Source organism: Cebus imitator, unplaced genomic scaffold, assembly GCF_001604975.1.
Source record: "Cebus imitator isolate Cc_AM_T3 unplaced genomic scaffold, Cebus_imitator-1.0 Scaffold826, whole genome shotgun sequence".
NCBI classification, from domain to species: Eukaryota; Metazoa; Chordata; class Mammalia; order Primates; family Cebidae; genus Cebus; species Cebus imitator.
In genome coordinates this window covers 457,254-484,242 of record NW_016108141.1, presented here as the reverse complement: position 1 = coordinate 484,242, position 26,989 = coordinate 457,254, and the positions used below count along the sequence as shown (strand labels likewise).

Genomic DNA, 26,989 nt, shown 5'->3' with positions numbered 1-26,989 from the left:
AAACGAATGTTCATTGCAGCACTGTTTACAATAGCAAAGACCTGGAACCAACCCAAATGCCCATCGATGATAGACTGGACAGGGAAAATGTGGCATATATACACCATGGAATATTTTGCATCCATCAAAAACAATGAGTTCGTGTCCTTTGTAGGGACATGGATGAACTTGGAAACCATCATTCTCAGCAAACAGACACAAGGACAGAAAATGAAACACCACATGTCCTCACTCATAGGCGGGTGTTGAACAATGAGAACACATGGACACAGGGAGGGGAGCATCACATGCTGGGGTCTGTCGGGGGGAAATAGGGGAAGGACAGTGTGGGGTGGGGAGTTGGAGAGAGATAGCATGGGGAGAAATGCCAGATACAGGTGATGGCAAGGAAGGCAGCACATCGCACTGCCATATGTGTACCTATGCAACAATCTTGCATGTTTTTCACATGTACCCCAAAACCTAAAATGCAAAAAAAAAAAAACATCAGATCTCCTGAGACTTATTCATTACCACAAGAACACTATGGGGGATACTGTCCCCATGATTCAATTATCTCCCACCAGTCCCTCCCACAACATGTGGGAATTATGGGAGCTATAATTTAAGATGAGATTTGAGTGGGAGCACTGCCAAACAACATCAGTATATATCCAAAAGAAAGGATATTAACATATCAAAGAGAAATCTGCACTCCCATGTTTACACAAGTACCATTCACAATAGCCCAAATATGAAATCAACCTAAGTGCCCATTAACAGATGAATGAACAAAGAAAATGTGGTATATGCTCACAATGGAATATTTAATTCAACCATAAACAAGAATGAAATCCTGTCATGTGCAGCAACATGGATGGAACCATAGGGGAAGGTTAAGTGAAATAAGCGAAGCCGAGAATGACAAATGTCACATGTTCTCACTCTTACATGAGAGCTAAAAATGTAGATCTCAAAGACAGAGAGTAGACTGGTAGTTACCAGAGGCCAGGAAGGGAAGTAGGGGGGATGAAGGGGAAAAAAATAATATAAATGTATATTCACTGAACTTTACACTAAAAATGGTAAAAAAAAAAAAAAAAGTGAATCATGTATGTATATTTTATCTCAATTAAAAATCTATTTTTAAAAAAAGTACTAATATATGCAGCATCATAGATGAAACTTTAAAATACTACATTTTGTAAAAAATAAAATAAAATAATTTTTAAAGCAAAAACAAAAAGATAGTAAATAATTTTTATTCCCTTTTTTTTTGTTTGAGATGGAGTCTTTCTCTGCCACCCAGGCTGGATTGTTCATTTGTGAGAACAAAAAAAATACATGGGAAAAATAGATTCTGTTGGTCTGCTGCTATCTTCATTAGCTCTTTTCATTTTTGGAAATCTGAGCTTCCTCTCTAACAAATAACAAATGTTTTGCTTTTTAAATTATTTGAATTAGGCTGGGCATGGTGGCTCATACCTGCCATCCCAGAACTTTGGGAGGCCAAGGTGGGTGGATCACCTGAGGTCACGAGTTCAAGACCAGCCTGGCCAACATGGTGAAACCCCGTCTCTACTAAAAATTCAAAAACATTAGCCAGGCATAGTGGTAGTGCCTGTAATCTCAGCTACTCAGGAGGCTGAGGCACAAAAATCACTTGAACCCAGGAGGCGGAGGTTGCAGTGAGCAGAGATTGTGCCACCGCACTCCAGCCTACGTGACACAGCGAGAATCTGTCTCAAAAAAAAATTATTTGAATTATCACTTTGGCTAAATATTATTTTACAGGGACCTGTGATCCTATTTTGATCAAGTATATTAAACCTTTAATATCTGACATACTTCCCAAAATTGAATTTTCAATTCTAAAATGATTTTTCAAAAGGAAACTCTGGAAGTCCAAGACAGATACAGTAGGCTTATTTGGTAAGTTAAAATCACATGGTAAGTATTATCAAATAAAATAATGGTTTTTAACTTTCTTTTGAGTTATATTTATATAGATATCTTAATACATGTTCCAAAATTTTATGAGGTTCTTAAAATTGTTATGTCTTGATATAGTTTGGATGTTTGTCCTTGCCCAAATCTCAGGTTGAACTGTAATTTCTAATGCTGGAAGTGGGCCTGGTGGGAGTTGTGTGGATCACATGGGTGGATCCCTAATGGCTATCTTTTTTTTTTTTTTTTTGAGACGGAGTTTTGCTCGTTACCCAGGCTGGAGGGCAATGGCGCGATCTTGGCTCACCGCAACCTCCGCCTCCTAGGTTCAAACCATTCTCTTGTCTCAGCCTCCCGAGCAGCTGGGACTACAGGGGTGCGCCACCATGCCCAGCTAATTTTTGTATTTTTAGTAGAGACAGGGTTTCACTATGTTAACCAGGATGGTCTCGATCTCTTGACCTTGTGACCCACCCGCCTTGACCTCCCAACGTGCTGGGATTATAGGCGTGAGCCACCGCACCCGGCCTATCTTTGAGTTTCTGTGAGATCTGATTATTTAAAATTGGGTGGCAATTGCCCCCCCACACATACCTTTTCACTTGCTCCTGCAATGTGCCTATTCTCCCTTCACCTTCTGCCATGATTGAAAGCTTCCTGAAGCTTCATCAGAAACTGAGCACATGCCAGCACCATGCTTTCCATACAGCCTCCAGAACCCTGAGCCAATTAAACCTCTTTACGTTATAAATTACCCAGTATGAGGTATTCCTTTATAGCAACGCAAGAACAGCTTAATACACTTGGTACATGTTATCAACCAGAATTATGATTATGTTAAACTGCTGTATGCCACAGGAATAACCAAGTTTCCTTGTCCATTGCATCTTTAATCATGGCTATTCTAAGTGTGTTGTCATCCTTGCACAATTATTGTTTTGCTTTGATTCTTCTCAAAAAGTGGGTTACAGTCAACTGTAGTTCAAAATTTGACTTAAGAAAAAAAACAAAAAAACTCATGGAAAAGGACTCTGAAAAATGCTCTTAAATACAGGTATCCGGCAACTTTGGAGATCATATCATTGGACTAAATGAAAACATTTAAAACTATAATAAACTGATACATTCATGAGATTGCTAGCCCAATATCAAGCAGAACAAGAATTATATGGGACTGAACTGATAAAAGACTAAAATTATTTTTATGACCTTTTGTTTGAAACATTCATGATTATTTTTATATTCTGTTGCCCTGAGCCAAGAAAACTTTCTTTTTGAGCTACTTATTCATCTATGACAAGCTTACAGCAACAGAGCAAAATATACCTTTATGAGCAAAATCAAAACATCTGCCTTTCTAATTTCCTCAAAATTTGAAAACTATTTGTGAATACTCTTATTTTATGGCAATCTAGTCATTTTTTTAAGTTCAATAACAATTTGTTTTTTGTAACAGGATACAAATGGAGACACTAGTTATTTTACCAAGCCTTTGAAATGACATATTTTCAGATATGACCAGACTCCTTTGAGGAATTGAAGTTGCTTTTATAGAGCCAATTTTAAAAAAAGGAAAAAAAAAAAAAAACCCTTGGACAGACTGCCTTGGTAATTTGCTTACACAGGTCCATGATTTCTGTCTTTGAGGTAAGTAAAGATGTCACTTTCTGACAGGACTGGGAACCTCAAGATATTTGGTGTACTTGGGAAAACAGGAATTGACCCAATTCATACAGGTATTATAGGTACAGTCTAACGGTGAATCTTTGACTTGACTTTCTAGCCTTAAGGTTTTAAAAACTCTAATCTGACATTCCTTATGAAAGTTCCAGCAAAGCCAACTTGAAAGAGTCTATTTGGCCAATCATTATTCTTCTTACACTATAAGCAAATAACTAGGCCAGATATTATACTAAACCTTATCTTGCAAATAAATGGGATGTACTAAGATTTATCTTTGGTAAAAACGGGGACTTGAGAGGAAAATTTTTTTTCAGAAAAAAAACAAAACTACAGTATACCTGTTATGGGATTCTATCTCTGACCACTGTTTTTGAGCTTTTATTATTTTCCTACAACTTAGACTAAATCTTAAATCATGCCCTAGCTACAGGTCTCTAAAAATAGACTGGGTTTTAATTTTCTTGCTTTTAGTTGACCTCCCAATGGAATAGGGTTCTTAAAAAATTCTGGCATAGGGTGGGCACAGTGGCTCACACCTGTAATTTCAACACTTTGGGAGGCCAAGGCGGGCAGATCATTAGGTCAAGAGATCGAGACCATCCTGGCCAACACAGGGTAAAATCCCGTCTCCACTAAAAAAAAAAAAATAATACAAAAAATTAGCCAGACATGGTGGCATGCGCCTGTGATCCCAGCTACTCGGGAGGCTGAGGCAGAAGAATTGCTTGAACCCAGGAGGCGGAGGTTGCAGTGAGCTGAGATAGCACCACTGCACTCCAGCCTGGTGACAGAGCAAGACTCTGTCTCAAAAAAAAAAAAAAATTCTGGCATATAAATTTTCTTTTTAATTCTTATGTACATTGTATTTCTACTATGACTCTCTCATTGTCATACTTCGGAGAAAACTAATTCCATGGTACACCAAAGTCTACAGATGATTCCACAAGTAATAACAGCTACAAATAAATGTCTTTGACAGGACTACTGGAAATGAATCTTCCCAGTGACAAGGGACACCTTGACGCTCATATTTTGATCATCAATGCTTTCCAGAAGAAAGTTTTTATTAACAGGGGGGGATGAGAGAAGACTTTTATCTAAAGAATGTGAGTATTTTTAATTATTAGGCCCAGAGCAGCATTAAAATAAGACAGTAATCACATCGTACTCCCCCACCTTTTAGCTATGTATTCATTTCCTGCAACTGCTTGCTATTGCCACAAGCAGCTACAAACTAACCTAAAAATGCCATGCTGAACACTATAACCCACACCCCATAGTTTAACACTGTATAACCAATCAATAGTTTATTTTAATGTAATTTCTTGGTATATAACTCAGGAACTGCCTATTCTTTTCCTTTAAAAATCAATTTACATGACCTGCGCAGTGGCTCATATCTGTAATCCCAGCACTTTGGGAGGCCAAGGCGGGTGGATAACGATGTCAAGAGATCGAGACCAACCTGGCTAACATGGTGAAACCCCATCTCTACTAAAAATACAAAAATTAGCTGGATATGGTGGCGTGTGCCTGTAATCCCAGCTACTCGGGAGGCTGAAGCAGGAGAATTGCTTCATGCTGGGAGGTTGAGGTTGCAGGGAGCCAAGATCACGCCACTGCACTCCAACCTGGCACCTGGCGCCAGAGCAAGACTCTGTCTCAAAAAAAAAAAAATCAACTTACAGGCTGAACATGATGGCTCATGACTGTAATCCCAGTTCTTTGGAAGGCTGAAGTGGGAGGATCACTTGAGGCCAGGAGTTTGAGACCAGCCTAAGAAACATAGCAAGACCCTGTCTCTACAAAAGATTTTTTACAAATGGGCTGGGAGTGGTAGTGTATATCTGTAGTCCTAGCTACTCAGAAGAGCAGGGTGAGAGGATTGCTTGAGCTCAGGAATTCAAGGTTACAGAGGGCTATAATTGTGCCACTGCACTCCAGCCTGGACAACAGAGCAAGACCCTGTCTCTGTTAAAAAAATGAAAAAAAAAATCCACTATAACTGCTACTAATTGGTGTATATTTTCAAGGGAAATTAAATCTTTGATTCTGGGTTATAATCCTCAAGCTTGGCCAAAATAAACTGTCTACTTACATTAATTTTGCCTCAGCTTCTTCCTTTTAGGTCATGTGGAATAAGGGCAGTGAGAAATGGGTCTTGATATGTCTGCCTTTCCTTGGTTGTCTTTCTCTTTCAGCTGAATGCCAAGGCAGGAAGAAATGAAGAGTGGGAGCTCTTGAGGGTACAGCTTTGCTATTCAAGCCTGGGCTGTCAACCGGTGTAAACGCCACCTCTCCTGCCCACAGGTCTTGGGTGCACAATCTTTGAGGTCCTTGGTTCCCAGAGCTAGGTCGTCTCAGAAACAGGGTTCTGAGAAAGAACTTGTGGGAGGGAATGAAAACATGGACTCTTCTCACTCTGCTCTTCCTTCCAGGGGATGACTCATGGATGGAGGTGGGTAGGGGTTACAAGCCAAAATTAAAATTCTAAGCCCAGCACAACCAGTGGATTCCTCCTCTCAGACAAGGGCATTCCAAAGTTAACCTGAAAAACTAGCTCAGGCCATAACAGGAAGAGGGGCCTGAGCATGCTACATTATAATCTCCTCCCTTTGAAACTCAGGTACAACTGACCAGCGTTAGCATTAAAACAGGTATCTTAAGAATTTTTATAATAATAAAACATTAAATTCCAGCCTGACTTTAATATAGCATATGTCACAGAGCATGCTCTGAAAATCAAAGCATTTTACCCTAAAAAAAATCAAAACACTTTACCCTAAAATGTATTTCTTTGACATGTTTTGAAGTGGCCCTGAAAAGCTGTTTTTGTGGGGAACATCTGCATTCTGTAGAGAATCCCTCTTCCTTTCCAGGTCTTTTCCCTGATCCAGGAGAGAATTAACTAAGAGTCTGGCACCTTCTAAAGTCTGATAAGAAACATTTACAATGTGTTTGTTCTGAAGCCTGCTACCTGGAAGCTTCATCTACATAATAATAACCTTTGACTCCATAACCCATTGTCTTATCCCATACACTCCCTTCTATGGATTCCAGATCTTTAGATAAGCTGTTTAAACCAAGTGCCAATCAGAAAATCTTTGAATTTGCCTATCAACTGGAATCCCCTCCTTCCAGTTGTCCTGTCATTCCAGATCAAACCAATGTACATCTTACACATATTGATTGATGTCTTATGTATCCCTAAAATGTATAAAATGTATAAGCTATACCCTGACCACCTTGGGCACATGTTCTCAAGATATTCTGGGGCTGTGTCATGGGCCATTGGTCACATGTATTTGGCCCAGAATAAATCTCTTCAAATATTTTACAGTTTGACTCTTTGTCGACAGGGTCCTACTCAGGACAGAAACACGGTGGGAGAATCATTGGACCTTGGAGGCAAGATGTTGAAGTCCTGACTTTGGACACACTGTTGTCACCTCTAAATATCAGGCCTCTCCTGTGGGAGAGTATGTGGCCTCCCAGCAGGACCTAGTGCTATGACAGTCACCTGGACAGGTGCAACAGTTCTGTGTAAACGGCACAGCATGGCACATGTTCAGCCTTGCTCTTATCATCACTGACCTTACGGCTTGAATATGAATTCCTGGAACTCTAAGGATCTAACTTTGAAATAGTCAGTGCCCAAAGAAACATTCTACTCAGCCTGCTGGAACCTTTGCTCCTACCTTAAACTACTATATGCCAGGCTCTTGTTTCCAGCTCACAAAACCACCTGAGAGGCCTCACAGTGCTAATAGGCCAACTCTCTGAGAAGGGTGGTTCATCTCTTCCCTTATTCCAGATACCCCCTTTGCTCATTTCCCATGGAATTTCAGGGACACGGGGAGCATGGGATTGAGCTGGAAAGGAGAAACTTAGGGAATGAAATGACAGAACTTGCTGATAAGAGGGATGAAAGGAGCGTCAGAACCAGAGATGTGGGGTCCTTTTCAGGACACTTGGCTGTCTGTCCTTTCTTTTCCTGGATGCACAGTTTGCTTCTTATTCTTACAGGCACCTGCACAAATATAATTTGAGGACAGCTCCAACTTGAGGACAGGACAGAAAGATAGGTATATTATGTTTTCTAGATCTGGTAGATAACAATGGGATGAGCTCAGGGACTCTCTTGATTCTACTGTGAGATGGCCAGGCTACAACTTTATTACTTGGCTCCATAGGCTTCTACCCTGGAGAACGACAGTAAGATATTTGTTCCCAGGTTTAACATAATTCAGAGCCAAAGTCCAGTAATCTCTGTCCTAGCCTAATCACCTGAGACCACAAGGAATAAACCTGTACTCCAACAAAATCAGGGTTATTGATCCATTACAACGAGGGTGATAACACCCCAGAACCATGGGGTGTCTCACCAAACTAAAGAAAATATGAGTTTTTATAGTACTTTGGGGAAGGGTAGAGTTTAAGTGAAATTTAAATGAAACAGTGTTTTAATGGGCATGTAGCAAAGTAGGGCTGTGAGTAATGGGTCAACATCAGGTCTCAACTGTGATGTACACCCAGGACCATTTCCTTGGGAACCACAAAATTGAGATAGGTGTAGACCATGGTCTCCAAAAACTTTTCTTATATGAACTGGGTTGTAAATCAAGGCTACCTCTCTATGTCAAAGTGACAGATCTGCCAGGAAATAGTAGTGTTCCATTCTTACTACTGACATGTTCCGTTAGTCTATAAGAGAATAGTTTCTCAGTAAGAAAGCAGAGGTGAAATTTTATGACATTCTACAGCAGCACATATCACTGGCAGAAAGTTTCTTATTAACTTTACAGCAGGTTTTATCTGTTATTCCAGTCTAATAAACAGCTTAACAGATTTTTCTTTCTCCATCCAAGATGTTATCCCCTTATCCCTAAAAAATGTGGGTATTCCTGTCCTCTGATGTATAGTTACCCTGGTAAATGGTCGCATTCCCTTTGGCAAAGGGAATAAGATTTATAGCATAAAATTTGGAAAGGTAACAAGGTCTGAAATCTGGCTTCCTCTTGTTTCATGAGGTTCTGGGTCTGTGACATGGCTCAAGCCTAGGAAGTAAGTGAAGGTCCATGACTATTGTGCTGATCCAAGTCAGGTGTCTCTTCAGACTTAATGACTCACTGATACTGACAGAGTAATACTTTAGTAGGCGGTCTACCTATTTCAATCCATAGTCACCATCATCATTAGCCAGGGTCAAAACTTCTAGGGTCAAACCATTCTCATTACTGTTGTGGTCCTGGGCCTGTTACAGTGACAACTTCCCTGTCTATGACAGGGTTACATGGTGCCATATGGTCCTGACCATTCCTACTGAGTTAAATCTCAATCCCAATCTCTCTCTCTCTCTCTCTCCCCCTCTCCCCTCCCAGCCCCCCGGCTCTCTCTCTCTCTTTGACATGAGTCTTGCTCTGTCACCCAGGCTGGAGTGTAGTGGTGTGATCTTGGTTCACTGCAACCTCAGTCTCCTGGGTTCAAACAGTTCTCCTGTCTCAGCCTACTGAGTAGCTGGGATTACACAGACCTGCCACCACATCCAGCTAATTTTTGTCTTTTTAGTACAGATTGTGTTTCAACATGTTGGCCAGGCTGGTCTCCAACTCCTGACCTGCCTCAGTCTCGAAAGTGCTGGGATTACAGGCATGAGCCACTGCACCGAGCCTAAATCCATTTTCCTATCAGCCTCTCCTATTCCCTTTGATAGCCACTATAGAGTCTTTCCTGGATATTACCATTCCCTCACCAATGCATTTCTCAAAGCCTAGATGAAAAGAGTGCCCTTTGGCATCTCCTGAGCCTCAGAATCCATTCTCCATTATAAAATCAGGCAATTTTGCATGTCAGCCTCACTCAATGGCCATGACCAAATACAGAACTCCATCTATAAAGTGCAACTGCAGCTAGCACAGTGAATCCACAGGCTGCCATCCATGCACTCATATAACAAATCCAGTCCAATCCAATAGTACATTCTCTCTAGTCTAACAGCTTAGATTCTACTTCCTTTCATATCACCCATACTTCTGCCCACAGTAGCTGGAAAAATCTTCCAATTATTTGGCACTCCCTCTCAGGTGATACTTTTCTTTCATTCCCCAGGTCTTCTGGAGTTTCACTACAGGAAGAAATCAAAGTTCGTGGGCATTAAGGACAATCCACATTCCCTTGCAGAGTGACAGCTTCAAGAATAATGTGTGCAGCTGTAGGTAATACATTTTGACATAGTTTTCTGCTCTATTATACTTATAATCAAACATTTTTTCTCCCCCTGTCCATGAACACTGGACTTTTATTTATTTTTTTTTTTCTTACACAAATGGCTGCTATAAACCTTTTGGAACACATCTTCTAGTTTCCATGCAAGAGTATCCCCAACATGTATGTGCAGGAGTGTGGGCTACACAATTTTTTTTTTTGAGACAAAGTCTCACTTTTTCGCCCTGGTGGGAGTGCAGAGGCACGATCTTGGCTCACTACAGCCTCTGCCTCCCAGGTTCAAGAGATTCTTCTGTCTCAGTCTCCTGAGTAGCTGGGATTACAGGCACCCACCACCATACCAGCTAATTTTTGTATTTTAGTAGAGATGGGGTTTCACCATGTTGGCCAGGCTGGTCTTGAACTCCTGACCTCAGGTGATCTGCCTGCCTCAGCGTACCAAAGTGCTGGGATTACAGGCATAAGCCAGTGCATGTAGCCAAGGTTACATAATTTTTAGCTGTATAAATAATGCCAAAATATTTTCCAATGTGTCATACCAATTTCCATTCCTATCAGCAGCATAGGAGAGTAACTTGCTAAATATTTTTGGTGTCATTTTCTGTCATTTTTTTTTTTTTTTTGCCAAGCTAGTGAGGTCAAAATGACATCTTATATTATTTTGCATTTCTGTGATTAATAATGACCTTTGCCCCTCTTTTCATATGGGTTGGTCATGGGAATATTTTGGGTGATGGAGAAGCCTTGGCAGGTTTTGTGGCAGAGACAAATCCAACTCAGTCATGCTGCCTGGAGTCAGGCCTTCAGAAATTGAAATTAGTGGCAGGGGTTTTAGTCTTAAAGATCTTAGAGATTCTCAACAATACAAAGTGCCTCCCGTCCTATATCAAAATGGGCAATAATTAAAATCCAGTACATTTTAATGTTTGTGAATATACACATAAAACAAATTAACCTTAATAACTGGTGGGAAAGATTGGCAGCACAGGACTATGCACAACAAATTGGCAGGCACTAAGGTAGAATACCTTTTAAAACAGAAAGACCAAATCTGTCCCTTGCTGATGCACATCTTCAGTTCTGGGTCAAGAGCTAGTGGTGGAGGTCAAGACCAAGGTCAACCTAAGGAGTCCACAACAGTATGCATCAATGGAAATGCTGCAGAACAGACAGACATGGAGGAAGGAGTGAAAAAGCTCTTGTGACCACCAGCACCTGCCTTCACTGCCTAGGGAGTCCCTTCTCCTTACAGTAAAGGCTGTGCAAATTCTCTGGGATTTTTACTTAGTAAGCTGATATTCTGGCAACAGTCAGACACCTGAATTAACTACAGTAAATATTCCACTCCCAACCCTCATGCATAAACCTGGTTGTGCTCACAGCCTACTGCCTCACTGCTGTGATGTCTTGGACAGCTGCTGAAGTAGGATTTTGAAGACAGACCAGGGCCCTTCTCTACATCCCCAATATCTCTGCCTCTCAAGTCCAGTCAGGTTATAAACACATGGCAGGGAGAGTAAACCATGAACAGCTGTGAACTCTGCTAGTTCACTGAGTAGCAAATAATGTCAACACTCAAAATATGGCCACCAAAGTTCTCTTCTGTCACAACCAACATAGCCTGTGGTGAAAATTGCTGATGCATAAAGATATGAGGTATGAGACAACATCTATTCACTACATAGCACAAGTGAGAGAGAACTATGAAGAAACCCCTTTCCCTCACCACATCCCAGGATGACATGTAAATATGCCACTTATTCTTTTCTCTTGTGAGGATAGTAAGCATGACTAAACACAGTAGCTCTCTGGAAAGCGCAAGAATAAAGGAGACTTCAGAACGAGTTGTAAGGTATCTATGATGCTTACTAAGCAGAGTTCACAATTGTCCTTTTTAATGTCAGTCTCCTTGTTTTGAGAATGCTTCAGGTAACAAAGGCCTGTGTCAGCAGTAAGGATCATGGTGAGATTCTCAGAAGGCTGAACCTCTGCTGGTACAGGCATGAAACTCCTCCAGAAATGGCTTTTCATTAAGAAACTAAAAATGCCGTTCTCCTCTCAATTTTAATGTAATTGGTTAAGAAGTCAGGAGAGGCCGGTGCAGTGGTACACATCTCTAGTTCTAGCTAATTAGTAAGCTAAGGCAGAACTGCTTGAGCCCAGGAGTTAAGGTTACAGTGACCTATGATTGCAGCACTACACTTCACCCTGGGCAACACAGAGTGGAAAGAAAAGAAGAGAAAAAAAAAAGGAAAAGAAAAAGAAAAGTGAAGGGAAGGGAAAGGGGAAGGGGAAGGAGAAGAGGAAGGGGAAGGGAAAGGGGAAGGGAAGCGGAGGGAGAGAGAGAAAGAGAAAGAGAGGGAAAGAAGAAAGAAAGAGAGAGAAAGAGAAAGAAGAAAAGAAAAGAAAGAGAGAGAGAAAGGCAAGGAAGGAAGGAAGGGAGGGAGGGAGGGAGGAACCAAGCATATGATTGCTCTATGCCAATCATCAAATACATCAGAGACCATCTAGCTCCCAACCAACATTAATGCCATCACCAAGCCAAGTAATTAGGTACATTTCTGATTTGAATAGAAAACATTAAAAACTGTAATAAAATTCAGCATAATTTGGATGAAATATTTAATGGAATATAAAAACACATTCCAAACTGATAAGGTTAATCTGGAATGTTTTAGCCATAAAAGCTAAATCAGGATTTGAATAAATACTGAGGTTCTTAGTTAAGTAAACACCTCCATTGTATGTAAACAGGAGTAAAACAAAAAATATATATTATTTTATAATTTGGTTCTCTAATCATGGGCCTCGAGAAAGACACTGAGACAGCTTCCTAACCCTTTTGTCATCTCTTAATGGAACCTCAAAAAAGACATCCTTGGGGGAAACGGAATTTCTTTTTCCACCTTTTTAAAAGTTCTTCTCTAGAAGAAGTTATAACTGCTAAAAAGCTCCAAGTCCCCGGCTCAGCCTTCAGCCAAGAGAGCTGGGTGAGTTAATACTGAGTTTTGACTTAACTTCAGGAGATTAAGGTTTCCAGCCACCTCAGGAAAAGACATGAACTCTGTTCTTGCACTGGAACATAGCTATCTGTGATGATTAAGTAAAGCCATAAGCCACAGGCTCCCACTTTTGGGCATTTTCCTTATTTTTCTTCATAACAACACATGTAGAAGACCCATCTACCAAATCCTGTTTAAGTAAACTGTACAATTTCCCATTTTGAATTAGTTGGATGTACTGAGCCAGCCACAAGGCTGCAAGTCCCGTGCTGGCAGTGTCTTAACTCTTGGAAACCTGGAGGTGCAGTACAGTGTTATTTGACTTTTTAGCAAGGTCTCGACTATTTTAATCTACATATAAGACTCACCTTAACAAACTTTTGCTTGTAGTCATGTTTCTTGTCTGTTGGGAACAGTCCCTAAGCCTGGCATAAACAGGATATCTATAGCACTGTGACACCCTCATGATGGCAGTGATGCACATTGCTAGTGGTTGTTGGTTTACTGGAGCGAGGGAAAGAAATACCTGACCTGCTCTTTGGTAAAAGACTGCTCAGAGTGCTTCTGAACCACAAACAATAGCATGAGCGACCCATGCCTTAACAACTCGTTCCAGCTGCAGTAAACATGCCAGAGCCTATTTCTTGCCACTAGTAAAGAATACTTTGTTCTCTGCAAAGAATGCTTTAGTTAAATGATGATTATCACTTGCTTGCTGTAAATAAATGTGTGGGTCACTCTCTTGGGGCTCTCAGTTGGGAATGCTGTGGCTCCCTGTCATCCCATACCTTTTTGCTATCTCTGTGTCTGTTTCTTAATTTCTTCAGTGCCACCTGGTTTGGGGTCTCCACAACTGAGCTGGCCTCAGCACTCCTCTCTGTGAATTACCTGATGTTGACAAATAACACTTTTGAAGCTTAAGGTATCGTACTCCTCATAACAGAATTAAAAAGTTTTGAGGAGGCCAAAGAAAACCCCAGCCTGGTTCCATCACACTTGGAAGTGCAAGGATCTCAACTACTTTCCTTGAAGTTGAAAAAATTATAAAGAGAAAGAAAGCGGGAGGTGGAGGGAAGAGGGAAAGAGGGAAAGAGGGGAAGGGGAAGGGGAAAGGGAAGAAAAAAGGAAGAGCAAGTGGTCAAGTGAAATACCTAACTGCATCTTAAGGTCTGGTGCTATGAAAAGCATCTAAATAATTAAGTTTCACCTATCTACAGGACTCAAGAAGGGGGCCCATCCTCTGAATCTGAGGGAAGGTGTGTTATCATGGAATTATTACTATATACTTAACCAGCCTGTCTTTAGTTAGCAGCTCACTGGGAGAGTTAAATACTTTAAGAGCTGAATCTCCAAAAGGAAAACCATAGTGACTCTTTCCTCACCAGCATGACTCTCGTATAATCTATAACTCTGAATAATTTATAAACTAATCAGTTACTCTCCACTGTGAACCATACACTGTTGAATAAAAGATGACTGTGCACTAGAGTTCCCCACACTACATTCATAGGTTTGCTCTCTTATGTGAACTGTATGGATTTTCTCATGACTAATAAGGGTTATTCTCTGACCGAAGGTTTTTCCACATTGATTACATGTATAAGGTCGCTCCCCACTGTGAATTCTCTGATGTCGAATAAGGTGAGAGCTTTGTCGGAAGGATTTTCCACATTTGGTGCATACATAGGGTTTCTCTCCAGTGTGAATTCTCTTGTGTTGGATAAGGGATAAGCGTGCACTGAAGGATTTCTCACATTCACTGCACATGTAGGGTTTCTCTCCAGTATGAATTCTCTGATGTTGGATAAATTGTGAATGCTGACTGAATGCCTTGCCACACTCACTACATTCATAAGGTTTCTCACCAGTATGAATTCTGTGATGCTGAATGAGAGAGGAGCGAACATTGAAGGCCTTCCCACAGTCACTGCACTCATAGGGATTCTCTCCAGTGTGAATTCTTCGATGGCGGATAAGGTGTGCACTCTGGCTGAAGGCCTTCCCACAGTCACTGCACTCATAGGGCTTCTCTCCATTGTGGGTTCTCTCATGCTTAATTAGGGTGGATATCTGTCCAAAGGTTTTCCCACACTCATTACACTCATAGGGTTTCTCACCAGTGTGACTCCTCTGATGCTGAATAAGGTGTGACCCCTGGCTAAAGGCCTTCCCACATTTGTGACACTCATAGGGTTTCTCTCCATTATGTATTCTCTGATGTTGAACAAGGGAAGAAAGCACACTAAAGGCTTTATCACATTCATTACATTCATAGGGCTTGTCACCATTGTGTGTTCTTTGATGGTGAATAAGATTAAAACTCTGGCTGAAAGCTTTTCCACACTCACTACATTCATAGGGTTTCTCTCCTGTGTGAATTCGCTGGTGCTGAATAAGATGTCCCTTTTGACTAAAGGTTTTCCCACATTCACTACAACCATAAGGTTTCTCTCCAGTGTGAATTCTCTGATGCTGGATAAGGGATAGGCGAGCACCAAATGATTTTCCACACTCATTGCAGATATAAGGCTTCTCACCAGTATGAATTCTCTTATGTTGAATAACTTGTGAGCACTGACTAAAGGATTTTCCACACTCATTGCACCTATAAGGTTTCTCTCCAGTGTGAATTCTCTGATGGACAGTAAGAGTTCGGTTCAGGCTAAAAGATTTTCCACATTCATTACATTCATAGGGCTTTTCTCCTGTATGAATTCTCTGATGCTGAGTAAGAGATAATCGTGCACTGAAGGCTTTGCCACACTCATTACAGTCATAAGGTTTCTCTCCAGAATGAATTCTCTGATGCTGAATAAGGTGTGATTGTCTGTTGAAGGCTTTCCCGCATTCTTTGCACTTGTAAGGCTTTTCTCCACTATGAATTTTCTGATGATGGATCAGATTAGAGCTATGACTAAAGGCTTTCCCACACTGATTACACTCATGAGGTTTCTCTCCTGTATGAATTTTTAGATGTTGCATATAAGATAAATGCGTACTAAAAGCTTTCCTACATTTAATACACTCATACGGTTTTTCTCCAGTGTGAATTTTACAATGCTGAATAAAGTATAAGTGAGCACTGAAAAATTTGCCACAATCCTTACATGTGTAGGGTTTCTTACCAGTGTGGATTCTCTGATGTTTACTGAAGACAGAGGGCCTACTGAAAGCTTTTCCACATTCATTGCACTCATAGGGCATCTCTCCACTATGAATTCTCTGGTGCTGGTTAAAAGCTCTGTTCTGATGGAAAGTTTTTTCACATCCAGTACATTCAAAGGGTCTCTCTGGATTATTCATCCTCTGATTCTCACTAAGAACTGAACTCTGTCTGGGTACTTTCACTAACACATCTGTCTGACAGGCTCTTTCCCCTAACTGGAAACTCTCGAGGTTAATGAGGTCCTCATGTTGTTGCAAGTTTTCTACACTTGACACACTTGGATCGAGACTCTCCTCTCTAGACACTCTAAGATGTTTGGCAAGATTTGAGTCTGTAATGCAGTTTTCTCCAACAGTATTGAATTTCTGGCCATTCTCTCCAGAGAGGGTTTTCACACACCTCATAATAATTGCTCTGAAACTGCTCTTCTGTGAGAAAGAGTTCTTAATTCCTTCCACTGCATATTTTCTCCACCAGTTCTCTAACTTTCCCTCAGTTTGACTCATCTCTTTAGCTTCCTTAAAATTATTCCTTATATAATCTTTTGATTTTGCTGTCTGGGATTCCATTTCTTCAGAAATGTCCTGCTTTGGAATCAATTCTTTTTTTTCAATCCTAGAATCATAGCCTGAAAGAATGGGGAAAAAGAAGTGAGTCACTCACATTTTACTATGAGAGAAAGAATTAGAAAATAATCAGGAATATTTACGTCAAACAAATATTTTCCAGGATAATACTGGAAGGAGACAAAATAAATGTGAACAAAATGAGATGGGCAGATCACTGAGAATGCAAATTTTAAAAAGTAACATATATGACCCAATTGGGAAGAGGAAAAAGAGAAGCATGCTGGTAAAGCAATGAACACTGGTGTGGAAAGGAAGAAGGAAGGTAATATGCCCAAGGTCAAAGGCTTAAATCTGCAACTGACCAGGAACACATGGCATAGGAAAAGCAAGATCTGAGAAAGGATTTGAGGAGTGTTACCAGGAAGGAGGAAGTGGAGGCTGCCTCCACTATTCACGTCATTGCTGCATAATTCATAAACAAGGTATCTTCTTATGGCTTACACACAGAGGAGTCAAATATTTGTTGGAAATAAATAATAAATGATGCATAAAGAATGAGGTGTCCATGAGTGCAATAGATAGAAAAAAACACCATTTGATCTGGACAACTTACAGAAAAAAAAAGGAAAAAAAAAAACAAAAACAAAAAACAGAAAAAAGCAGCAATCTACTCAGGCAACAGCTGGGGCAGCACAAGGCAAAAAGGTCAAGTATACACAACAGTCCCACATCACACATTTCCAATGAACAAAAGTATCAAAAAATTTTGTGAAAACTACAAAATTGAATTCTGAGACCCAAAGAAAGGAAGCTTATTTTTTAAAAAACATTTAAAAGCAACCAATGAAACAAACAAACAAAAACCACTAAGTCACATGGATCCAAAGACTGTGGGAAGGAAAACTGAGGTCAGAACAGTAAGACGGCAGCCTCATGTTAAGATACCATAAAATAACAATGGAATCTCCCTTTTGCAAATCGTTATCAGTAGCTATAATGGGATGCCACTTGAGTCTGCACTGCTCTCAGACAGGGAGACTGAGCTAAAAGTACTAACTGGATGAGGTCTAAAATTGGGCTAATTATGGCTGGGCATGGTGGCTCATCCTTGTAATCCCAGCACTTTGGGAGGCCAAGATGGGAAGATCACCTGAGGTCAGGAGTTCAAGACCAGCATGGCCAACATGGCCAAACCACATCTCTACTAAAAATACAAATATTAGCTGGGCATGGTGGCGGGTGCTTCTAATCCCAGCTACTTGGGAGGCTGAGGCAGGAGAACAGATTGAATCCAGGAGGTAGAGGCTGCAGTGAGTCAAGATTGTGCCTCTGTACTCTAGCCTGGGTGACAGAGTCTTCTCAAAAAATAAAATAAAATAAAATTAAATAATAAAATAAAATAGGGCTAGGTAGTCTTAATAGAGTTCCATGAACTACTCACAGAACTACTACTACAGAGGGATTGATATTTCCATTCAGAGTATGAAAGGAAAAAGGCAAACTTCACAATTTACTCTAGAAACTTACAAACAGTATCCTAGAAGATAAACATCCTGAATTTGGGGAGAAAAATTTCTGGGGTATCTGAGGGGTTGTGTCCTCAAGGTCGTCTCTGGACTAAAGTCTAAAAGACAATTTTAATAGGTGTTATTTTGCCGGGCAGGAGACAAAATAAATGTGAACAAAATGAGAAACCACAAGACAAGGGAAGGGAAGAGAGGAGAGGGGCAAGGAACTAAAAATGAGAGCTGGGTGTGGTGGCACACATCTATAGCCCCAGCTACTTGAGAGACTGAGGCAAGAGGATGCTTGCAACCAGGAGTTAGAGGCCAGCCTGGGCAATATAGCAAGACCTCATCTCTAAATACAAAAACAAAACAAATCAACCAGGCATGTAGGCTCAAAGCTGTAATCCCAGCACTTTGGAAGGCTGAGGCAGGTGGATGGCCTATGGATGGCCTGAGTCCAAGAGTTCAAGACCAGCCATAGCAACATGTCTGGGGAGGTCTCAAAATCATGGTGGAAAGTGAAAGGCATGTCTTACATTTCAGCAAGCAAGAGAGAGAATGAGAATCAAGTGAAATGAGTTTCCCCTTATCAAACCATCAGATCTTGTGATGGTGACTTATTCACTACCTCAAGAACAGTATGAGAGAAACTGTCCCCATGATTCAATTATCTCCCACCAGGTCCCTCCCACACCACATGGGAATTATGAGAGTACAATTCAAGATGAGATTTGGGTGGAGATACAGCCATACCATATCACCACATATTCAAGAAGCTCTAAGAATCTACAAAGAAAACCACACCTGGGTATAACACAGTCAAAACTATTGAATACTTGAGGAAAAAAAAAATCAAAAAATAGCATGAGTTAAAAGACATATTATCTTCAAAGTAACAATAAGACTGAAGGCTGACTGTGATTTTAAAGGTGGAAAACAACAGACAAAAGGATACTTTTTAATTCTGAAGAAAATAACTGCCATCCTAGAATTCTACATCCATCAAAATATTATTCAAAAATAAAAGCTTGAAAATTCCACTTCCAGGATAACAGTACAAGGAATTCAGTGGATTCACTTCTTGTCAAACGAAGCTGGCAACAATTATTTAAAAAGAAAAAACAAACCCAACAACCATTTAAAGTCTCCAGAAATTGCCCTAAGGGAAAACAGCAAAGGAAAAATATTTATTCAAGAAACTCAACTAAAATTTGGTAAGAATAGAAGAGCAAAAAGGTTGTTTGTTTTGTTCTCTTCCTCTTCTCCATCCTCTCTCTCACTTCCCTCTCTTCCCCAGACCAACCTCCTTCGTGGAGAGTTTGTGGCATATGAATCACAACCTGCTCTACCCCCTCCCTCACCCCCAGCTCAGTACAACAGATGGTCCACTCCAGGGATATGTGGCCAAGAACAGGCTCCCTCTCCCCTCAGTTTCCAATGTAAGCTTACCATATCTCACCAGGCGGATAGGCCACCAGCACTTTTCATCCCCTCCAACTCTAAGGGAAAGAGGTCAAATTCCAGTGAATGGGGCCAACAGGACAAGGGCTCCATTCCTCCATTCAGCCTCTTTCCAAGGACAGTGGCACAGCAGGCCAGGACTATTTGGGCCCTGACTGCTCTGGCCTGAGCTCACTCATAGGCAGAGGTTCCACAAGGTTCCATACATTGTTGCCCAAGGAAGTGCCCAAGGAAGTGTCTCATAAAGTTTGCCTAGGAGGAGAGGCAGTCCATAAGCAAATTCTGAAACTCTCCCTTAAAGCACTGACTTTATTTGAAACAGAGTGTAGGGGAGGTTCAAGTCTAGGGGAACTCTCAAAAATAGCTCTTTTAATTAACAAGAAACTAAACCACAGGTCAGCTGGTTTATCAGAGAGAACTAGGGAAAGAGACAGCTTCTGGAGTCAGAACTAACCTCAAAGACGGACTTTAAACAATATTTCTGCCCAAATTTAATTGGATCAGACTGCTGAGCAATTTATGACCTAGGGCAGGAGTCCTCAACCCCCAGGCCATGGACTGGTATTGGTCTGTGGCCTGCTAGGAACTGGACTGCATAGCAGGAGGTGAGCATTGGGAGAGTGAGCATTACTTCCTGAGCTCTGCATCCTGTCAGATCAGCCTTTGCTCCTTTGGATCTCATAGGAGCAAAAACTCTGTTGTGAATTGCACATGTAAGAGATCTTAGGTTGTGTGTTCCTTCTGAAAACCTAATTATCTGATAATCTGAAGTTGAACAGTTTCATCCCAGAATGATCCCTCCTCACCTAATCCATGGAAAAATTGTCTTCCATGAAATTGTTCCCTGGTGCCAAAAAGGTTGGGATCCACTGTCCTTAGGGCACTATCAAAAACACCAGAGAAATCTGCCTGTAATTAGAGGACCCTAATGGGAATGATATAATGCCATCTGAAGTAGATAACTTCACAGGCAGATCAGGAAAAGAGGCAGAGAGTTGTGCCAAAAATGTTATCATTGCAAGATGACAGTGAGTATGCTCGAGGTTCCATAATGTGAAGGAAATATATGTCACTGAAATAGTCTAAGTTATAAAACAAACTAGCAAACAACAAAAGCAAGCTCTAGAGAAGGGGGAGGGGAACCAGTAACCAGAATTCCTACAATATATGACCAAAATGTCCCAGTTTAAAAAAAAAAAAGTAGAAGACATGCAAATAAAACAATAAAATGTGACCCACAGGAAAAATGCATGAATACAAACTGCCTGTGAGAGAGACCAGAAGTCAGATTTAACAAAGCTCAAAGGAGCTGTGATAAATATGTTCAAAAAACTAAATGAACCACGATTAAAGAGGTAGAGGTAGGTATAAAGAGAATGTCTCACTGAATATACAATAACAATAATGACAAAATTTATTTAAAAAGCAACCAAATGGAAATCCTGGAGTTAACAAGTACAATAATCAAAATTAAAAATTAATTTGTGAGGCTCAACAATAGATTTGAATTGGCAGAATCATCAATAAACTTGAAGATAAACTGACAGAAAAAAAATTTTTTTAAATGCATGGAGTCTTGGGCAAGTGTGGAATATCTTTAAACCCATCAATACACACACAATAGGAAAAGCAGGAGAGGAGACAGAGAATTGCAGAAGAAAATATTTGAATAACAGCCAATGGTCAAAGAACAGTGGAAGGAAAATATCTTGGACCCCCAAAATCACTAAGGAAAACTCAAGCTGGAAACTGCTTAGGGCAAACCTGTTTCCCATTCTATTCAAAATTCTCTCTCTGCTCACTGAGATAGATGCATATCTGACTACCTCCTTTGGAAAGGCTAATCAGAAACTCAAAAGAATGCAACTGTTTGTGTCTCACCTATCTGTGACCTGAAATCTCCCTCCCTACTTGAAGTCTTCCTTCCTTTGCTTCAAGTTGTCCCACCTTTCCAGACCAAACCAATGTACTTCTTACATATATTAATTGCTGTCTCATGTCTAAATGTGTAAACCAAGCTGTTCTCTGACCACCTTGGGCACATGATGTCAGGACCTTCTGAGGCTGTGTCACAGCACATCCTGAACCTTGGCAAAATAAACTTTCTAAATTAACTGAGACCTATTTCATATTTTCTGGGTTCACAGAACTAATCAAAAGAGAAGTTAGAAAATATCTCAAAATAAACAAAAATGGGAAGGCAACATACCAAAACTTATGGGATGAAGCAAAAGCAGTACTAAGAGATAATTTATAGCAATAAATTTGCCTCCATTGAAAAAGATCTAAAATAATCCCAATTTTATACTTCAAGGAACTAGAGGTCAACAAACTGACCCCAAAGTGAGAAGGAAAAAAAAATAACTGACATTAGAGTAGAAAGAAGCAAAATCTATAGAAAGCAACAGAATAGGAAAACAACAGAAAAAACAACAAAACAGTTGGCTTTTTGAAAATAACAAAATGGATAAGCCTTTTACTAGATTAAGAATAAAAGAGAAAACTCAAAATCAGATATGAAAAAGATATTACAACTGATGCCAGAGAAATTAAAAGATTAGAAGCTACAACTATGAACAATTATATGACAATGGATTGAACAATATAGAAGAAATGGATAAAATCTCAGAAATATACAACCTACTAAGACTGACTCATGAATAAATAGAAAGTCTGAGTAGACTTATACCTAAAATAAGGAGACTGAAATAATCAAAAACCTCCCAATAAAACAAGGCCCATGCCAGGCATGGTGGTATATGCCTACAGTTCCAGCTACGTGGGAGGCTGAGGCAGGAAGACTGCTTGAATTCAGGAGTTTGAGGCTTCAGTGAGCTATGATCTCACCACTGCACTCTAGCTTGGACAACAGTGAGACTCTCTCTAAAACAACAAACAACAAACAAAAATCATATGCTGAATCACAAGGTGATGATATTGGGAGGTGGGGCTATTGGGAGGTGATTATGCAGGCAGGTTCCTCATAATTGGGACTAGTGCCCTCATAAAAGAGACCTCAGAGGCTTTTGCCCTCTGCCAAGTGAGGACATAGCAAGAGGTTGGCAGTATGCAATTCAGAAGGGGCCTTCATTAGAACTTGATCATGCTTGCATCATAATCTTGGACTTCCAGGCTCAAGAACTGTGAGATGTAAAGATATTTATTGAGCAGAGGAGGTCAAGGGTGCAGCGAGCCATGACAGCACTACTGTACTCTTGCTTGGACAATACAGCAAGACCCCATTTTTTTTAAGTGGGCCAAGTTTTTTCTCCAAGAAGACACACAAATGGTCAACAGGTATTAATATATAAAAAGATGCTCAACATCATCAGGAAAATGCAAATGAAAACCACAATGAGATATCACTACACACATCAGAATGGCTATTATTTTTTTTAAACCTGAAAAATAACAAGTGTTGCTGATGATGTGGTGATAGAAATGTAAAATGACACAGCCATGGAAAACAATGTAGGTTTCTTTAAAAATTAAAAAAATAGAACAATCATATTACTCAGCAATCCCTCTTTTGGATAATTATACAGAAGAACTGACACCAGAATCCTGAAGATCTGTTTGCATTCCCATGTTCATTGCAGCATTATTCACAATAGCCAAGAGGTGGAAACAACCTAGATGTCCATCAACAGATGGATGTATAAAGAAAATCTGGCATATCAATATAATGAAATATTCAGCCAGAAAATATTGTAGAAGAAAATCCTGTCATATGCTAATACATAAATGAACCCAGAGGACATTATGCTAAGTGAAATAAGACAGTCATAGAAGAACAAATATTGCATAGTTTCACTTATATGAGGTATCTAAAATAGTCAAACTCATAGAAACAGAAAGTACAATGGTGGTTGCCAGGGGTTGGTGAGAGGGAAAAATTGGGAGTTACTATTCAGTAGGTACTGGGTTTCAGTCATGCAAGGTTTTGAGAAAGTTCTAGAGATCTGCTGTACAGCATTTTGCTATTGTATTGTGCACTTGAAAATGTTTAAGAAGGTAGACTAATCCTCATGTTATATATTTTTGCCACAATTTAAAAAATACTTGAATAATGGCTGAAAACTTCTGATATTTGCTGAAAAACATTAAACTGCACATCCAAGAGGTCCAAAAAATTCCAGGTAGGATAAACACAAAGATATCAACACCCAGAAACATCATGGCAAAAATGTCAAATGTCAATGACAAGGAGAAAATATTGAAAGCAAGAGAAAAACAACTTATGTACAAGGGAACCCAAATATGATAAACAGCAGACTTCTCATCAGAACTAATGGAGGTCAGAAGACAATGGATGACATATACAAAGTACTAAAAGAAAAAGACTCTCAACTTAGAATTTTCTAAACTGGCTGGGTGCAGTGGCTCACACCTGTAATCCCAGCACTTTGAGAGGCCAAAGTGGGTGAATCACCTGAGCAGGACTTCGAGACCAGCCTGGCCAACATGGTAAAACCCCATCTCTACTAAAAATATTAAAAAAAAAAAAAAATTGGGTGTGGTGGCATGCACCTGTAATCCCAGCTACTCAGGAGGCTGAGGCAGGAGAATCATTTAAATCCAGCTGCAGTGAGTCAAGATTGCACTGCTGTACTCCAGCCTGGGCAACAGAGTGAGACTATCTCCCCAAAAAAAAAAAAAAAATTCTGCCCAGCAAATTATCTTTCAAAAGTGAAGATGAAAGAAAGGCATCACCAGATAAATAAAAGCAGAGAATTTATTGCTAGCACATCCATCCTACAAAAAATACCAAAGAAAATTCTTCAGGTTGAAAGCAAGTAAACCCAGATAGAAATGAGAACCCACCCAAAACACAAAGAACAAAGATAAAGTTAATTCTGTAATTATACAAGACAGTATAAATGTATGTTTTTAATCTCTTAACTAATTCAAAAAGCAATTGTAGAAATCGACTTTATATAATTATATTGTTTAGGCTTTAAGATATAAAATTTATTATATATGACAACAGCACAAAGGAGGTGGATGAGAGCAGAGCTGTACTGGACAAAGGAAATGACAGCAGACATTTCCTGAATGTACAGGAATATATGAAGAAAACTATAAATGGTAAATAAGAAAGTAAATATACAGGAATATATGAAGAAAACCATAAATGGTAAATAAGAAAGTAACCATTAAAAACTTTACCAACATATACTTGCTCTTATTTCTTTTCTGTTTCCACAATTGACATAAAATTATATAAAGTAAAAATTATAAAAATGTATTAAAGGGTTTATAACAAACAGATATAATTGTATAACAGTACACAAAGGAGGAATAATAAATAGAGCTATACGTGAGTAACAATTCTATATCTCACCGGGTTTTGTTAGTATAAATCAAAAGTAAATTCTGATAAAATATATATGGTAAGCTGTGAGTAGAAAAGCTCCTTTTTAAAATTTTCTTGCTTGTTAAAGAATAAGTGTGCCAATAACTTTGTTAAGCCCTATCCTATGTAGCTCTTAGACATGCCATGCTTACAGGCACATAGTACATTCTATGTCCTTGTACTTTAACCAAGATATCTGTGCTGGACGTGCTCACAGTCATGTCCCAGCTCTCCATTGCTTTTACCTGTTTAGAAAAGTATTAAGTTATTAGCCAGTTGGGTTTTAGTTTAAATTGTGAGGTCTAGTTCCAGCCAACGAAGATCAGACACAGCAATAAGGATGATCCCAAATGCATAAAGGATAAATTTGTGTGTTTTCTTTTGTTCATTGTACTCTTGTGGCAAAATGGCTAATGAGAGTACCTTTCCTGTGGTCCAGGAAGTAAAAATTGTGTTGCTGAAAGATCCTCTGTCTCAGTGCTAATTTTTCTTTGTGGTTCCAAGCATCTATTTCCACCATAAGCTCTAGAGTACCCACTAAAAAAATAACTTTCAAAAAGTGAAAATACCAGTAAAGTAATTTAAAATGTTTGTTGTTGTTGTTGTTTACTTTTTAAAATGTTATAATAGAAAAATTGTACTTAATGCAGCTGGGCATAGGGGTTTACATCTATAATCCCAGTCACTTGGGAGGCTGAGGCAGGAGCATCACCTGAGGCCAGGAATTTGAGACTAGCCTGGGCAACATAGCAAGACCCTGTTTCTAAACATAAAATTGAAAACAAAACAAAACAAAAACACACACACACACACACTTAGCCAGGCACAGCGCCACACACTTGTATTGCCAGCTACTTGGGAGGCTGAAGAGGGAGGATCCCTTCAGCCAGGTGTTCAAAGCTACAGAGAGCCATGATCAGGCCACTGCACTTCAGCCTGGGAAATAGAGCAAGACCTGACTCTAAAAATAAAAATAAAATAAAATCTGCTCAATACCAAAGAAAAAAATTAAGGAGGAATGGTAGAACAGAAAAGACATGAGATATACAAAATACAAAGAACAAAATGGCAGATATGAACCCAACTACACAAAAATAACAATAAACGTGACAATTCAAAGAAAAGGCAGAAAGAAAAAAAAAGAAACAAGAAAATAAGGCAGAAAGAATCACAGTGAATTAAAAAACAATATCCAACTATATGCTGTCTATAGGAAATACACTTTAGATTCACAGACTGGAAGTAAAAGAATGGAAAAAGATACACAGATGCTCCTCAACTTACAATGGGGTTATGTCCTGAAAAACCCATTGTAAGTCGAACATATCGTAAGTTGATTTGGTTTGGATCTGTCCCCACCCAAATCTCATGCTGAAATGCAATCTCCAGTGCTGGTGGTGGAGCCTGGTAGGAAGTAATTTCATCATGGGGCAGTTTCTCATGAATGGCTCAGCATCATCCCCCTGGTGCTATTCTTGTGATAGAATTTTTGTGATATCTGGTTGTTTAAAAGTATGTGGGACCTCCTCCCTGTATCTCTTCCTCCTGCTCCAGCCATGTAAGATGTGCCTGCTTCCCCTTCACTTTCCACTATGATTGTAAGTTTCCTGAGGCCTCCCTTGAAGCAGAAGCCAGTATGCTCCCTGTACAGCCTGCAGAACTGTGAGCCAATTAACCTCTTTCCTTTACAAATTAGCCAGTATTTATTTATAGTAGTGTGAAAATGGACTAATAAGTCAAAATGCACTTAGTATACCTAACCTATCAAACATCATAGCTTAGCCTAGGCTACCTTAAACATGCTGAGAACATTTACATTAGCCTACAGTTGGGCAAAATAATCTAATACGAAGCCAATTTTATAGTAAAATGTTAAATATCTCATGCACCATTGTGAAGTTGAAAAATCATAAATAAGATACTCTCTGTGTCATGCAAATAGCAACCATAAGAAAGCTGGAGTGGTTATGCTAATAACGACAAAATAGACTTTAAAACAACACGCTACCAGAGATAAAGAGGGACACTTTATAACAATATAAGGGTCAATTCATAAGTTACAACAATTGTAAACATATAAACAGCTAACAACA

General features: G+C 39.7%; 2 protein-coding genes across 4 annotated transcripts in view; both read right to left on the bottom strand.

Moving 5' to 3' along the window:
• ZNF16 (zinc finger protein 16) overlaps positions 1 to 26,989 on the bottom strand; it is a 103,321-nt gene that overhangs the window by 60,326 nt on the left and 16,006 nt on the right. The gene's annotated exons all lie outside the window — the stretch shown is intronic.
• LOC108297682 (zinc finger protein 252-like) overlaps positions 12,224 to 26,989 on the bottom strand; it is a 30,503-nt gene continuing 15,737 nt past the window's right edge. For all 3 annotated transcript variants that reach the window (XM_037735492.1, XM_017520372.2, XM_037735493.1), the window contains one exon: positions 12,224 to 16,630. In XM_037735492.1, coding sequence (XP_037591420.1) covers positions 14,271 to 16,630 — 2,360 coding nt within the window. In that variant the 3' untranslated portion in view covers positions 12,224 to 14,270. The remainder of the gene's footprint in view (positions 16,631 to 26,989) is intronic.